This window comes from Phyllostomus discolor, chromosome 8 (genome assembly GCF_004126475.2).
Source record: "Phyllostomus discolor isolate MPI-MPIP mPhyDis1 chromosome 8, mPhyDis1.pri.v3, whole genome shotgun sequence".
NCBI lineage: Eukaryota > Metazoa > Chordata > Mammalia > Chiroptera > Phyllostomidae > Phyllostomus > Phyllostomus discolor.
The window spans coordinates 44,858,371-44,874,921 of NC_040910.2; the positions used below are offsets into that span (position 1 = coordinate 44,858,371).

The 16,551-nt window shown below is 55.9% G+C and overlaps 1 protein-coding gene across 5 annotated transcripts; it reads left to right on the plus strand.

The window, feature by feature from the left end:
- The first annotated feature begins 1,806 nt into the window (after positions 1–1,806).
- On the plus strand, positions 1,807–16,487 carry LOC114502621 (PDZ domain-containing protein GIPC1). 5 transcript variants are annotated; one of them, XM_028519685.2, is made up of 10 exons: positions 1,807–2,011; positions 4,177–4,232; positions 5,662–5,750; positions 7,685–8,005; positions 8,821–9,006; positions 9,077–9,257; positions 9,999–10,111; positions 10,478–10,559; positions 10,692–10,828; positions 16,125–16,487. In XM_028519685.2, the coding sequence occupies exons 4-10, from the start codon at positions 7,718–7,720 to the stop codon at positions 16,389–16,391; spliced, it is 1,254 nt and encodes a 417-aa protein (XP_028375486.2). In that variant the 5' UTR covers positions 1,807–2,011; positions 4,177–4,232; positions 5,662–5,750; positions 7,685–7,717; the 3' UTR covers positions 16,392–16,487. The 5 variants fall into 5 exon arrangements, with proteins under 5 accessions (XP_028375486.2, XP_035888254.1, XP_035888253.1 ...); XM_036032360.1 differs by lacking the exon at positions 1,807–2,011 and adding an exon at positions 3,468–3,495; XM_028519684.2 differs by lacking the exons at positions 1,807–2,011; positions 16,125–16,487 and adding exons at positions 3,468–3,495; positions 14,573–14,736.
- Positions 16,488–16,551: the final 64 nt, after the last annotated feature.

Sequence of the window (16,551 nt, forward strand, 5' to 3'; positions counted from 1 at the left end):
CACTTCCTCATTTATAAGCCTTGCCTGAATTATGTATTCATCTGCTGGCTGCAAAATGGTGATTTTCTAAGTCAACCTTTCCTTTTGCATGTAATAGTTGGCATTCTATTAGATTTTTTTCAAACAGATTTTTTTCCCCACAGGGACAGGCATAATGCTCAGATTTGAGCTCCTTACCAGCTGGGTCTCACAGCCTGTTTTCAGGCATGCCTCTTGAACTCTAAAAGAGGGTAGGAGATGCCATGTGCTGCTCTGTGCCCTTGGGCAACTCCCTTACCCCTCCCTGGGCACTGCCTCATCAGTCAACATGTGGATTCAGGTGGATTCTGGTTCAGGACACTACTGTCGCTGGGGCCCTACATCCTGCCCTCTCCAGGTGTGTAGGGGGCAACTCAGATGTCAGGTGCAACCAGGGCAGTGGGCATAGTCCCACAGAAGCCACTGGACTGGCTGAGGCAAACGATGGACCAGTGGGAGTGATAAAGGTCAGCAGAACAGGAAGGAGAGGACAATAGCTGAACTTGTTGCCATGGCAAGCTCAGTGTTTGCCAGCTGGGTGGGGCCCGAACAGGCAGTCCTCAGCAGCTAAGCCCAGGGCCCACTCTTACCTTTCACTTTGCCTCTCTGCTGGGCCCCAGCCAGGCTGGGATGCACAGCAGCTCACTCCGAGAACTGCAAAGACCCAGTCACTTAAGGAGGCTTGAGCAGGGTCTTAGCAGTTAGAGGCCTCCAAGAACTACAGTTTCCAGGACACACAGCGAATTCCTGGCCTAGCTGCCCGAGTTGCCAGTTTTGAACTAGAACAAGGAAATCTCTCGCCTGTCCTGGGAACTGAGTGTCCTGGCCTTTGAGAGGTGCGTTTGCATCTTTGTTTCTCGGATTTGCTCGCGCCTGAGCAATCCCGGTTACAAGCCAAACCCCGAGATGGTGAGATTACCTGGTCTTTTCATGCATACATGTGTGCTCTGTACAGACTGAGGTGGCGGGTTTTTTCCAGAGGCTTGAGTTGCCTGGGTACCCTTTGAAATCTAGCATTTAGTATGTGCTTTATAGATATTTGCTGATCTAACCATCACGCTCTTGTCTTCCTTGCACCCTTTCACACTGCTTTGCTATCTATCTCCTACTATATTACTCTATCCTAAAGCGGTTTGTCTCTCTGTCCGACTTCCAGGGCTTTGCACGCGCTGTTCTCTCCACCAGGTGGACACCGTCGGTGTGTAAGTAGAGACAGGACAGAGCCTGGCACCGAGCAGGGGCACATTAAATATTTGATGAGTGAATAAATGAATGAATGAATGTCCTTGTCCATTGTACACCCTAGGAAGCAGGGACACTCAGGACCCTCCCTATTCATCTCGGTCCCCCTCCCGCCAGCCTGGAATGAATGCATCTTTTTATCCGCTCCGAGGATGGCCGGGCTGGGGCAGAGCAGGCCGGGTGGAGAACTGGATTGGGGGCCGCCCTCTGCTCCTTCTCCGACCTCCTAGAGGGTTCGCTTTTCCGGACGTTGAGAGTTTGCCTTCTCTCCCCAAAACTCAGCTTCAGTCACGTGACTCCCATGACCAGCCCCACACTGCCGCACACCACCCAATATCCGCATACAGACTCCCAGCTAACCGCACCGGGTCCAGAGCTCCCAGCTTCCCATTGGTCGCTCGTCTCCTTCCTTCCCCTCGATTGGCCGGGACCCAGTCGCAGCTCCCCCCTCCGCATCCCTGCGGTGGTACAGCCTGCAGCGGCTTAGGCGGGGCGGAAAAGTCCAATGTGTTACCGCGCGGGGGGGGGTCTGGAAGAGCCGGACGAGGCGGAGAGATCCCTCTGGAATGTTTTTGTAGGACCCACCCGACCGGTTGAGGCGTAGTGCGGATTGGCCGCGAGCTCCGGGAGGCAACTCCTGATTAGCTGAACTCAGCCTCCAGCCCCGCCCCCTGTCCGCGGCTGCGGGAGAGGCCGGGGCTGGAGTTTGCGGAGGGCAGAGCTGGGTTCCCGCACGCAGGCGGCGGTGCAGGTGAGTGATCCCAGCAGGCGGGTCAAGGCGCTGCCGCTCCAGGGACCCTGTCGCGGACCTGCGGGGATCTGGCTGATCGTACGGGGTGGGGCCGGCCCCATAGACGCGGTTGGAATCAGCTGGGCCGGTGAGGGCATGCCCAAGGCCCCTTCCCAGTTGGGCGTCTCCCTTCCCTCTGGGGGCCGGGGGCCAAGCCTCCCACCGCTAGGATGGGGTCTCCAGCCGCACCCCTGTCCCCTGCACCCCTCTGGCCCTCATCCCCGCGGGGACAGACGTGGGGTTAATACTTCTAAGCCCTACCCAGGCATCTCCCTGGAGGTGACCGTACCCCAATCCTCCAGGGCCCAGGGAACCTTGGTAAAGACCGAGGTCCGGATAATAATAATGAAAAAACAATCATCCGACTGGCATTCATTGAACACTTCCGTGTCAGGTATTTGCCATGCAGATCATTGAATTTAAACACCTCATGGATGCTACTGTTAACTTCCTTCATGAGTGAAGCAGCAGACCCAGAGAGGTGGAATGATTTGTCTAAGGTCACAGAGCTAGGATGTGGTAGATCGGGAACTCAAACCCATACCTCAGAGGCCAGAACTGGAGTCGTAACCAGGAGACTACATGTTCAGTGGCTCCATGGCTCAGATGTTCTTGAACAGCTCTTCTACCTGCTGCTGGCTGCCCAGCTTCCCCTCTTCATACCCTTTTTCCACCTCCCTCACCACCACCACCACACACACACACACAAACACCACACATACTACCTAGGTCACACCTGCAGGTCTTTTCTTCTCCCCACACCCCCTTCTTCCCTGAGCTGGAAGGCAAGGCTGAAGTACCTGGGTTCTGAGAAGAGAGTGACATCTTTAAGGGAGATAGGAGGCCAGGATGTTGGGGTCCCATGCCTGCTGGGCACCCCTGGGAAGCCTGGGCCCATGCCAGGGCAGTAGGTGTTCTCCCGGGAAACACCCAGGAGCTGGTTTTTCAAGATTGAATCAGAGGCCTCCCGCCCTCCTCTCCAGAGCATTACCCTGATGGACAGGGGAACCTGGGTGTTTCCTGTCTCTGAACTTGTGTGAGCTCCCAGGAACCCCCTTCACTGCTTCCTCCTCCCCCCATTCTGTGTGGCTGCAGGATTGCTAGTTTCAGGCCCTTCACAAGGAAGAGAGGGTGGGGATGCTAGAATTCCAGCTAACTCACTCAGTGCAGGGGCTGAAACTCCTCTTCTCCAGCCCTGTTTTCAGGTTTGAGGGGAGCCTGAAATGAGGGGAGAGGGTGGCAGTTAGCAGCCTCACAGCAATCTGAGGATTGGGGGGCTCAGAGAACACTCAGAATGAATATATAAGATACATTCATTCATCTACCAATATTTACTTAGTACCTACTCTGTGCCAGGCACTGTTTTGGGCACAGAGGGTTCAATAGTGAACAAGACAAAAATCCTTGCTCTTGCAAGGGGAAATGGGCAACAAACAAGCTAACAAGTAAATAAAGAAGATACCTACAGATGAGGATAAATGCTATGCATGAAATATGAGGGGGCAGCATGATAGAAACTCTAGGCAGGAGGGCTGTCAGAGAATGTGACTTTGGAGCTGAGGCCTGAGTGACAAAAAGGAGCCAGCCCTGAAAGATCAGGCAGAGGGCACAGCCAGGACAAAGGCTCTGAGGCTGGGCTGAGCTTGGAATAGGGTGGCTGGGCAGGAGATGCGACCAAAGTGGCAATTCTGTGAGTCAGGGGGTTGCATTAAGGAGTTTGGAGCTTTTTCTCCATGAGGTGGGAAATTGTTTTAAGATTTGAAGCAGGAGAGTAACATGATCTGGTTTACATTTTAAAATAGAGACATGGAGTTAAATAACAGCCTACAACTGGAAGACAAGAGTTCTGCTAGGGCAACATGTAATTAAGTTCATGGGCCTGAACCGTCTGGACCCCGGGGCTGATTCTAAGAGGCTAGGGCAAGCTAAGGAGGCTGCCTGGAGGAGGTGGAGTAGGTCCTGGCAGGCAGAGAGGACTGAGATGTTCCTGGACAGGACAGGGAAGGGGGCAATATAATAATGGCAATAATAACAGCTTCCTTAAGTTGACTGTGAGGCAAGTTACATGCATAATCTCTTCGAATTCCCACAAGCACTGTGAGACAGGAATTCTGTTCGTTTTTCAGATGCGGGAACTGAGGCCCTGTCAAGTGGAGTGACTTGCCATACAGCTGCACAGCTGGTAAGTGGCAAGGGTGGGATTTGAACCCAGGCCACCCTGCCTCTTCTGGCCTGGAGGACAAATTCATTAATCACCCACTTCCTTCACCATCGTTAGTCCCCTCTCACAGGTGAGGACACAGCAGGCAGCCTGAACCAGGGTAGCAAGTATGGACAGAGAGAGTAGGAGGTTGGGAATTGGGGAATAGAATGCGGGGTCCTGGGAAAAAGAGGAAGTTTGAATCTTCTCTATTTATAGATGAAAATAGTCATAATCAACATTTATGGAACCCTTATACTGTGTGCCAGGAACTGTTCCAGGCACGTGTTCCTTAGGACTCAGAGAGATTGAGACACTTGCCCAAGGCCATACAGCTGTTAATTTGGGAAGCCAGATTTCAGACTCATGTTCTTAACATTCTGCCTGTTGTAGTGTATGGTGGGGGAGGAGAATCGGGGGAGGTGATGATGAGGATTGGTTTGTTTTTTTATCATCAAGTGTAATGAAATAACTTGACAAGGCAGTATTGGTTTATTCATTCAGAATTTATTTTTTGTCAAATAATCCAGTTAGTGCCTACTGTGTGCTAGGCCCAATGATGGGTATCAATGGAAGTAGCCAATAAAAGACTAGTATTCAGAATATGTAAAGAGTTCCCATAAATCAATAAGAAAAAAGATAGGCTGTGAAATTTTTTTAAATGAGCAAAGACTTAAACAGGAAAGTCACAAAAGGGCAAATCCAAGTGGTTAATAAATGTATTAAAAGGTATTCCACATTATCGATTATGAGGGGAGTGAAAAAAAAAACATGATGAAAAGTAGAGATACAGCACCTGTCTCCATGGCTAGATGAAGCACTTGCCCTGTGCCCAGCTGTGTGCTGGGATGCAGGGGGTAGGGGACTACAGTGGTGGGGCTTGTGTTTTTGCTGGGGAGACAAGACCCTCTTGAGGGCAGAGACTGTGGACTGTAGTGCCCCTTTGTCTCCCCAGAGCTGGACACAGGGTCTGGTGGGCTGGTGAATATTAGGATAAATCATTCAACAAATATTTACCAATCACTTGCTATGTGCCATGCACTGTTCTCTGCACTGAGAATATAAGGATGAATAAGACAGACAGAATTCCCTGCCCTTTAAGCAATATAAATGAATGAAATATATTTTCCACGTGAAAGAGGTGAGAGAATGAGCTGTATGGTTACCAGGGAGCACAGCCAGTGCAAAGGCCCTGAGGCTGGATGAGGCCTATGTGTTGGGACGAAGCCAATGTGACTGGAAGGGTGAGTGAGGGGGAGAAAGAGAGCAGAGGAGGGCAGGGAAATAACAGGGACAGATATTTGGGGACCCATGGGCCAAGGGGAGGATGTTGGCTTTTACTCCAGTTGAGTGAGGAGCCCTGGGAGGATTCAGAGCAGAACATAGTTGTGATATGGCTTATATTTTACAGGATCACTCTGGCTGCTGTTTTGACAAGAGACCGTGGGGGGGCAAGGGTGGAAGCTGGAAGACCCAGAGGAGGCTACTGCCCTAGTCTAGGTGAGTGATGATAGGGCTGGACCAGGTGATACCAGAGGAAGTGTTGGAGAATGATGAATGAATGAATGAACAAATGGATGGATGCAGGAGAATGGGAGCAGCCCACTGGGCTCAACTGAATCCAGGACAGCTCCCAGAAGAGGCAATCTAAAGGGAGGGAACAGGAAATCTTTTATACAGAAAAATATAATTTGGTATAATTTGATCCTTGCCACAACCTGGCCAGGGATAGATACAGTGTCCCCATCCATAGGCCAAGCATCTAAGGCCCAGGAAGATTGAGCTGCTTAGGAGAGAGCTTTGTGGTTATGAACTTGGACTTGGAAGTCAAACCTGAGGATGCAGCCAGACTCTGTGACTTTGGACATATGATTGAAAAATGAAATCTCAACTCTTTCCCAGCCTGTAAGGCCCCACACAGTTGGCTAATGTCACCTCTTTTACCCTTTCTCTTCACGCCTTTCCATTGCTTACTCCACTCCATCCACACTGGTCTCTAGCTGGTCTGTGAGCCTGAGTCTGTGATTCTGCTCAGAACCCTCCACACTGCCCACCTCACTCAGAGCAAAAGCCCAAGTCCTCCCTGCAGCCCTCAAGGGCCTGCTGCATCTGCCTGTCACCTCCCCACCCTTACCTCCTCCTGCTGTTCCTCCTCTTTATTCACTCTGTTCCAACTACACGGGCCTCCCTGCTCTTCCTCAGGCATGCCGAGCACCTCAGGGACTTTGTACCAGCCGTTCCCTCTGCCTGGAACGTTCTTGCCTCACATCCTCACGTGGATGCTTTTGTCCATCAGTCAAGTCTCAGATTCAGGTATAACCTGCTCAGAGAGGCCTCCCTGACCTTGTCTATAGAACTTTTCTTGTTTTATTGTCTTCATGGGATTATGAAAACTTGTATTGGGTATTTGCACCTCCTCCTCCGAACTGCTTGCTCCTGGACATCATGGACAGGGCCCCATCTGGCCAATGTAGCACCTAGGAGTGACTTAGAAAAAGGCAGCCCTTCCTCCCAGCACACACATCACCACACCAGGGTCTGGTGCTTCTGCACAGTATCACTGCATAACTGTACATGGTGGCCCTAGTCAGGGACCTTGCTTATTGAAGGCAGTATCTAAAATGGTGTGTGGAATTCTGTAAATACTAAAAAAAATATTTGTTTGGAGGGAGGGAGTAAGAGAGAGAGAAAGAAAGTAGGGGGAGAGATGAAAGAAAAATAGTGTATCAGCCAGGACAGGTTGTGCAGTAATAACAGACAACTTAGTGGCTGAACAAAAATTTGAGTAGCTGAACTCAACAAAGGTTTTAATTTTCATTCCTGCTCCATGTCCATTGCAGCTCAGCAGGAAGTTCCATTCACTGTAGTTACTCAGGGCCTGGCCTGATGGAGCCACCACCCTATCAATTGTGGCTGGTCACCCTGCCAGGGAGAAACAGACCTCTGGAGGCTCTTGCTCTAGCAGTTAAATGCTTCAGTCCAAAAATGACATGTGTTACTTTCTCTCACACTCATTGGACAGAGCTAGTGACATGTCTGCCCAGTCATAAGGAGGTCAGTGAGTGCCATCTGCCTATGTGCTTTGACAGGAGAGTCGGAAATATTTTGCACAGCATTAACGACTGCGACTGATAGAAAAATAAAGAGAACTCTAACCGCTCTGAGCCTCCATTTTCTCATCCTTTAAGTGGGTGTAATCATAACATAATGTGATCCTGACATCACAATGTGGTGTAAGGTCATGGAGCAGTCAGCATGGGGTCGTAATAGGTATTAGCTGCTAATATTAGGTATGAGTGTCAAAGTGCTGTGACAGAGATGCGAATGGAGGCTGTTTGATCCGACTGTGTCATTGGGCCTGGGAAGTGGTAGTGGTGGGGGAGAGATGGCCTGGGACCATTGACCTGGCCCTAAGCCCACTCCCCACCCTGCAGATCTCCTGGGCGTGCTCCCTCTTCCCACCGCTCATGCCGCTGGGACTGGGGCGGCGGAAAAAGGCGCCACCTCTGGTGGAAAATGAGGAAGCTGAGCCAGGTCGTGGTGGACTGGGCGTTGGGGAGCCAGGGCCCCTGGGTGGAGGTGGGGCAGGAGGGCCCCAAATGGGCTTGCCTCCCCCTCCCCCGGCCCTGCGGCCCCGCCTCGTGTTCCATACCCAGCTGGCCCATGGCAGTCCCACTGGTCGAATCGAGGGCTTTACCAACGTCAAGGAGCTGTATGGCAAGATTGCCGAGGCCTTCCGACTGCCAGCTGCTGAGGTACTTACCAGGGAGCCCCCAGGGTCATGATGGTGGGCTAGAGGCCTGGACATGCATGCTGGTCCTGAGCTGGTGCTGACGCTGCAGATACTGAGGCCTGCACCACACTGAGTGGTGGAGAACTAGAGGCCAGGGCTGGATGCTGAGTTCCCATCAGGCACTGGGGGGCCTGGGCACCAGTGAGTCCTTGGGACTGATGTCCATAGCTGGATGCTGAGTTCCCATGAGGCATTGGGAGACAGGCACCCCAGTGAATTATGGGGACCTGGAGGCCAGGACTAGGTGCTAAGTTTTCATTGGGTTTTGGGAAACCTGTGCCCCAGTAGATTATAGGAACTGCTGTTCAGGACTGGATGCTATATTCCCATCATACATTGAGAGGCTTGCACCCCAGTGGATTGTGGTGGCTGGAAGTCTGTTGCAAGATTCACTTCTCCATGATGCATAGGGAGGCCTGATCCTAAGTACTTTGGGCACAAAAGAGAGCCTCAGGGGGCAATAGTGGGATTGAGCAAGAAGTAGCTACAGGGGTCTCAGTAGGCTGGGTAGGTGTCTGTGCCCTTCATTCGTTACACAGGCATTTACCAGGCACCCGCAGTAGGCCAGGTTCTGTGGCTGGAACCAGCAGGGAGTTTTTGCTAGGGCAGAAATCCCAGCCCTAGCAGAGCTGACATCCCAGCTCTGGCTCTGGAGGTGGTCAGGCACTGGGATGGGGACCCCCAGGCCTTTCCAAACTCTCCTCCCTTCTCTGTCAGATCGGTTTTGCAAAGGGTGAGGGAGGGAAGATGAGAGTTGAGTGTGTCCCACCTCTGCAGGTGATGTTCTGCACCCTCAACACCCACAAAGTGGACATGGACAAGCTCCTGGGGGGCCAGATTGGGCTGGAGGACTTCATCTTTGCCCATGTCAAAGGGCAGCGGAAGGAGGTGGAGGTGTTCAAGTCAGAGGAGGCGCTGGGACTCACCATCACGGACAATGGGGCTGGCTACGCCTTCATCAAGGTGCCTGAGGTTAGGTTGGGCCTTAGGATCAAGGGGCGGGGCCACGGGCTAACAGCTCCTTTCTCTCCAGCGCATCAAGGAGGGTAGCGTCATTGACCACATCCAGCTCATTAGCGTGGGTGACATGATTGAGGCCATCAACGGGCAGAGCCTGCTGGGCTGTCGGCACTACGAGGTCGCCCGGCTGCTCAAGGAGCTTCCCCGAGGCCGCACCTTCACACTGAAGCTCACGGAGCCCCGCAAGGCCTTTGGTGAGGGGGCTGCTGCCTGTACTACCAACATATACACTCCCTGTTCTCTTGGGCCCAGGCTGCAGTGTCATGGGCCACCAGAAGGTGGCGCCCAAGCCCAGCTGGCTGAATTGGAAAGAGGGACTGCTCCACCCTGCCGTTTGGAGAGGGTGCTGGCTCTCCGCCCAGCTTCGACAAAGAGGAAGTTGCCCCCACACCCAACTTCCAGGAGCCATTAGCCCAGCCAAGCGCCCCCAACCCTGGCCAGCTCCCCTAGGCCTAATAAGCCAGGCTTGGCTGACCTGTGCCAGCCCCCACTCCCTTTTCAGTCTGGCTCCACTAACTCTCAGGAATGGGCTGCAGGCCCCTAGGGTGGGGGAAGGGGATTCTGAAACACTTCCCCAGGCAGATAGGGCTGGTCGGTGGCCCAGAAGCTATACCCCTTTAGCCCTGGGAAGAGCAGCTAGAGATCAATGCCCCACCCCCTTCCTGTCCTGCAGGCGTGGAAGCAGATGTGGCCCACTTCAGTCTCCCCCTTCAGCCTTTTCCTTTCCCAGTGCTGGCTGTCCCTCCCCCATCCATGCCAAGTCTGAGGCGGGAGTCCTGCTCTCCTGCGGTCACCTCAGCTCCAACTACCCCTGGAACCTGAAGGAGCTTGGAGGAGATAGAGAGGGACGAGGATGTCTGAATTCCTGTCTAGAACAGGCTGGATTTGTTGCCCCCTGCACCCCCTCCCCACCATAACTCCCCTGCCTTTCACAGACATGATCAGCGTGCGTTCAGGGGGTGGTCGTCCTGGCTCCGGCCCCCAGCTGGGCACTGGCCGAGGGACTCTCAGGCTGCGATCCCGGGGCCCTGCCACAGTAGAGGATCTGGTGAGTGTTCTAGCTGGGCCCCACTCTGTACACTCAAAGTGGAGACCCCTTCCCTGCACACTCATAGGCAGCAGCACTACCTGGTTAGCTGAGGGGCTCCAGGCACTGGATGCAAACCCGCCTCTGCCTCCTCCCAGCTCTAGGGCCTTTCTTGGATAAGTGGGCCTTCCTTAGTAGTTTCCTTATCTGTAAAATGGGGTGGTGGTGGTGGTGGTGGTAATAATACTGATAAATGTCAGGGTTGTCATGAGAATGAACTGTGGGTTAATATATGAAGTGGCAAAAAGACACCTGCACTTAGTAAACATATTTACAGTTATAGTCACATTATATGATGCTGCTGTTTGTCCTCCACCCCACCTCTAGCCCTCAGCCTTTGAGGAGAAGGCAATTGAGAAAGTCGATGACCTGCTGGAGAGTTACATGGGCATTAGGGACACAGAGTTGGGTGAGTGGCTGGCACTTCAATCTGGGTATGGGTGGGAGGCTTGGGGAGGAGGCTTCCAAGTCTTGTGGACTGAGTCTACCTGAGCAAGCACCTCTGCTCTCTGTGCCTCCATTCTGCTCCCCCCACCTGCAGCGGCCACCATGGTGGAGCTTGGGAAGGACAAGAGGAACCCAGACGAGCTGGCCGAGGCCCTAGATGAGCGGCTTGGTGACTTTGCCTTCCCTGATGAGTTCGTCTTTGACGTCTGGGGTGCCATCGGGGACGCCAAGGTTGGCCGTTACTAGGCTTCCTACTGGACCTTGCAATGACTTGAGCCTGGCCTGGCGGGAACCCCTGGGGTGGGAACACCAGGGCCCAGACTCCAGCATCTGGCTTGGCCCAGCCTTCGTCCTGGCCTTGGCCCAGCAGTCCCAGGATGATGTGGCCAGGAAGTGGGGCTGAGCCCATACCCCACTCCAGTTGGTACCGCCCCTCCCTGGTTCCCAGCCTGGCTGGGGTCCCCAGATCCCCTGTACTCCTGCCCTGTTCCCCACCTACCTCAGCCAGGTCAGGCTCTGGGAAGGACCAGCCAGATTGGGCAGCTAGTCCCCCCGCCCCCAGTACTTTCCACATCAGCTGCCAAACTGGTGTCTCTGTCTCTCTGGGGCCTCGGGTTCTGTTTGGGGGTCCTGACCTCCCCTGGTTTCTTAATGTAGGGGATCCAAAGGGGGGGCTTTCCCCCTCAGCAAATGCAATAATCCCCCCTTTCTTCCACCCCCCTCCAGAGGAGCTCCCTACCTCCACATTTGAAACATGAGTCTGCTGTGAACCCCCAACGTCCCCACCCCACACCTGTGTCTCCCTCAGCCCAGCCCCAGAGAGACAGGGCATGAGGGATGGTGGTGGTGGGCTTTTGTATCTGAATTTGCTGTCTGAAACATAAAGACTCTGCTGTTGGACCTGTCTGGTTGGCCTTGGGGTGGGTGTGGGGGGTAGGCCCGGGCTGGGAAAGAATGTAGCAGCTGAAATCCATCCTCCTAGGGCTCCAAATTGAATTAGGAGCTGGCCTGGCTGCCCGCCCCCTCCCACCCGTTCCGCCTGACAAGGCTTCTGGCTGTGGGCCACCAGGCTTCCAGGCAAGGTCTGAGCATTTTGGCCTACTGAGGTTTCAAGTCTGGCTCCCTTTCGAACAAGGCCTCCTGCCACCTCAGCTTGATGTGAACACTGAGCACAAGCTGCTGGCTGTAGCCCAGGGTTTTGGGGAGTCCCAGGGCTGGGAGGTGTGGAGGCCTGACTTGTAGCAAGAAAAGTGGGGGGAGAGGGCCCAAAGGGAGCCTCAGGCCTGCTGGGGCCAGCGCGCTGGGGAGGAATCCGCCCCGAAGCTGGGGGAGCAGTCGTGATACCACTGCACACAGCCTGCTGGACGTGCAGGGTTTGCGGGTGTTCATGGCGGGCCGGGCCATGCACTGGACATAAGCCCGGCCTGCTTGTTTTGACAACCTACTTCATCCTTGAGGATTGAAGGGGAATTGGGCAAGGGGGGGTCGGTGGGACCTTGTCCAGACTTGGAGGGAAAAGCCAGGATTGAAGGGAGGGGAGCCAGCTAGGCCGGAGGTCCCTGCAGGAATGTTTGAGGGTGAGCTGAGGGGAAATGTGAGCCCAGTCCGTTCCCCGTTTCCATTGGGTGGGCGATTGGCCCCCGGGGTAGGGGAGGTGGGAGGACCACTGGGCTAGGGTACGTGGCTGTGTTCTCTAGTGGAACAGGGGCAGCAGCTGTTGGGGTTACTCTGTGCACTCTTGAGCACTGGTGGGTGTTTTGCATGTGCCAGTAGAAGGCTCTGGTTTGAAGGGTGTGGTGTATGTGTTGAGAGTAGAGCTGTGTGTATCGGAGTGTTGATGATTTGTGACCGTACTGAGCACTGTAACTGTTGAAGAAACCGGATGCAATGACTGTGTGCCAGGGTGTTTGTGGGTGTAACTGGCAGTGTCTGCATGGAGTGGGGCTGTGACTGCAGAACTGTGAGCGTGTATGTCTGGCTGTTCCAGTTTCTAGGGTAGGGGTAGGGGGCAACAGGCAAAGATCTCAGGGTGTCCAGGGACTCCTTGTCTTGGACTGTTAGGGGGTATCTCTGGGTGATATGGATGTGGGCAAGGGGTTGTATCAGCGATAAGGATCTCAGGGGGCTGCATTTCAGGGTGTTGAGAAGGGTGGCCAGTGTGAGTTGGTAACTATGGGGATGTCTCTGGTGCTGGGGGTGCAAATATCTCTCAGTTCAGGGGTGTGACGATGGCTGACCCCAAGGCTCTGAAGAATATGGCTGGCTGGGGACAAGCTGAGATGGTGGCTGGTCTCAGCGTGTTAGGGGATATACTAGTGTGTCTTTAGATGTGAGACTGTGTGTGTGCCCCTTCTCAGAGCAGGAGGTGAGGCTGCAGCTGTATGTCCACAGGTGTGTCCCAGGTGTCGCTCACCACATCCTGAAGCGGGACCTAGGAGAGTCTCCCGTCTCTGGGCCTCCTCCTCCTTCCCTCCATGGGTATGACTCTCTGCTGCCCTGGCCTGGGCCTTAAGCCCCTGTGTAAATAGTGGGCGGATCTTGTGGCCTGCTGGGTCTGACCCAAGCTAGTCCACCCAAGGCCACTGCTCATCACCACCCACCCAACATGCATGAAGGCTCTGGCAGGGTAAAAGCGTGCTACCGCCTCCACCAGGGTTAGCCTCTCAACCTCACAGCCCTGTGGGTGCAGCAGCACCCCCTGCAGCCACCCCAGCCCGCCCCTGGTGACGCTCACATTTTCCAGTGTTTAGATTTTATCCACTTTATTAATGAGGCAGGCGAAAGGCCTGAGCCTGGGGGGAAGGGGGGGTGCTCCCGCCTGGCTGGCCAGGCGGAGGGGATCGCAGGGGGCCAGGACAACGCTCTGGGAGCACCTCCTTATAGGGGAGCTGGGGCCCAGAGTGGTCTCCACCCATTGCCAGGAGCACCGAGATGGGGTCTCTACCACCCTAGGAGCCCAGCAGGCTGGTGCTGGGTGGAACGGCCTCCTGGAGGCCTGAGTGGGCAGCGGGGGGGAGGCAGGGAGCTGAGGAGCCGCCCCTGTAGAAAGGGAGGGAGGAAGCGGCCTGCCAGAGAGCTCGGGCGCAGTGGGAGGTGCAGCAGGCAGCAAGGACTGAGGAGCAGGCGATGGGGACCCAGCGTCCCAGGCACCACCAGGTAAGGAGGCTGGGGTGCAAGGATCTCAGGTGGGGCTAGAGGGCAGGAAGGGCAGGGCCATGGTTCCCTCTGCCTGTCCCATCCTGTGCTCCTTGACTCTCAGCCACATCTGTCCCTGCCGCTCTTCCCATCTGTCCATTCTCCCTTCCCGTCTGACCCAGGGGGCAGTTCTGTCCTCTCGGCCCTCACCACCAGGTATCAAGGAGTGGGTGGTCCTGGGTCAGCCTGGAGGCCTCTTGGGCAGGAACATGGATCTGGCAGAAGTGGAACCCTGGGCATCCAGGGTGAGGCAGCTGTGGTCAGGGGTAGAGCCTTAGTGAGAGACAGCAGTGGAACTCAGAGATGGGCATGTGAGGGACAGAAGTGGGTCTGTGGGGACTGTAGTGGGACCGTGTGGATAGAGACAGTGCATTGGGGAGAGAGGGGTCCACAGTGGCAGAGGTGGAGCTGTGGGCATCGCACATGGGACTGGAGTAGAGGTGACATGACTGTCCGAGATGGGGCAGTGGGGCCTTGGGATCAGAAATGGGACCAGGGACCAGGAATTTAATGTGGTGTAAGTGGGAGGTGGGTCTGTGAGGCCCAGAGGCTGTGACAGACAGGAGGGCTAGAGCCAGGGGAGCCACAAGGAGGCTGGGAGCAAGAGCTGGGATGGTGAGAAACCAGAAAGGAGTAAGGACCTAGGCAGCAAGGGTCATCGTAGTTGTCACAGGCCCACATGGGCTCTAATGCTCGGAGAAGGGACGATTAGCAGGTCCCAGCCCAACAGTGGGTTCTGTGCCCTGAGCTAGTCTCAACTTTCCCTTCTCTTCTCCCCAGCCCCACCCCAGTACCTGACATGAACCCTTACGGACCCCTCAACCTGAGCCTAGCGGACGAGGCGACCACATGTACAGCGCTTGGGACCCCCAACGCGTCCGCTGGGCCGCCGTCTGGCCTCGGGGGCGCCTCGCCGGCGCTGCCCATCTTCTCCATGACACTGGGCGCTGTGTCCAACGTGCTTGCGCTGGCGCTGCTGGCTCAGGCTTCGGGCCGACTGCGCCGCCGCCGCTCAGCCGCTATCTTCCTGCTCTTCGTAGCCAGCTTGCTGGCCACTGACCTTGCAGGCCACGTGATTCCAGGTGCGCTGGTGCTGCGCCTGTATACAGCTGGACGCTCACCGGCCGGAGGCGCCTGCCACTTCCTGGGCGGCTGCATGGTCTTCTTTGGTCTGTGCCCACTGCTGCTGGGCTGCGGTATGGCAGTGGAGCGCTGTGTGGGGGTCACGCGGCCTCTGCTCCACGCGGCACGCGTCTCGGTGGCCCGTGCGCGCATTGCGCTGGCCATACTGGCCGCGGTGGCCTTGGCCGTGGCACTGCTGCCGGTGGTGCGAGTGGGTCATTACGAGCTGCAGTACCCTGGCACATGGTGCTTCATTGGCCTGGGCCCAGCAGGTGGCTGGCGCCAGGCACTGCTCGCCGGCCTCTTCGCCGGCCTCGGCCTGGCCGCGCTGCTCGCGGCGCTCGTGTGCAACACGCTCAGCGGCCTGGCCTTGTTGCGCGCCCGCTGGCGCTGCCGCCGCTCTCGACGGCAACTCCCGGCCACAGGCTCCAAGAGCCACAGGCGCTGGGGAGCACGCAGACTCCGCTCGGCCTCCGCCTCATCCGTAGCTTCGGCCTCTGCTGCCCCCGGCATCCTAGGCCGTGACTCAGCGCGTAGAGCCCGCGCCCACGACGTGGAGATGGTGGGCCAGCTCGTGGGCATCATGGTGGTGTCATGCATCTGCTGGAGCCCACTGCTGGTGAGGGGCACACCGGCCCTTCCAGCCAAACTCCCTTCTCCTCCCCTCTCGCCATGGCCCTGCCTGCCCTTTTCCATCTGAGAATACTTGGGTCCTCCCTCCCTTCCCCATCCAGGGCCCCGCCTCCTCGAAGCCCTGCCAGACAGGAGAGCCTGCCCTTTGCCCTCTCCCTTTGACATCCCACCCCTCCTCCCAGCCCCTTTATCTTTAACTTACTCCTTCTAGGTCTTTGTAGTTTACCCCAACCCACACATGCCCGCTCCCCAGCCCCACCCCTCTAGGTCCGATGCTTCATGCCAGCCCCCTTCCTTCTCCCCACCCCATTTTTCTCCTCCCCTCCAGTGCTGCCCTTCCGCACACCGGGACTTCTTTCTAGCCCCCACCCAATGAAGGCCTTTGCTTTTGCCACGCCCTTTATGCTCCGCTGGTCTTTCCAGAAAGACAGCCTTTGGCCCTTGTGATGCTCCGCCCCCTCTCACAGCCCCCTTACCTTCTGGTCATGTTCCCACCCCTCTCAGCCCCACGCTTCGCTGGTCCCCTTCTCTCACACCCACCCCACCTCTCACAACCTCACACCGGCTTTTTCCGCAGGTGTTGGTGGTGTTAGCTGTCGGGGGCTGGGGCTCCAGCTCCTTGCAGCGGCCGCTGTTTTTGGCGGTGCGCCTCGCTTCGTGGAACCAGATCCTGGACCCTTGGGTGTATATCCTGCTGCGCCAGGCCGTGCTGCGCCAACTGCTTCGCCTCCTACCCCTGAGGTCCAATGCCAAGGGCAGCCCCGCAGGGCTGGGCCTAACCAGAAGTGCCTGGGAAGCCAGCTCACTGCGAAGCTCCCAGCATAGTGGCCTCAGTCACTTCTAAACACACCTGGAGGCCCAGCAGCTAAGGTAGACCACTCTGGCCCAGGCAAGGTCCGCAGCGCAATGCCTTCCAGAAATAAAGCCATATCGCAGACCAGCCCAGAGCGACATGTCCGGTTGGGGCTGCAACACACATGTGATTGCGGGGGGGTGGGGGGGGC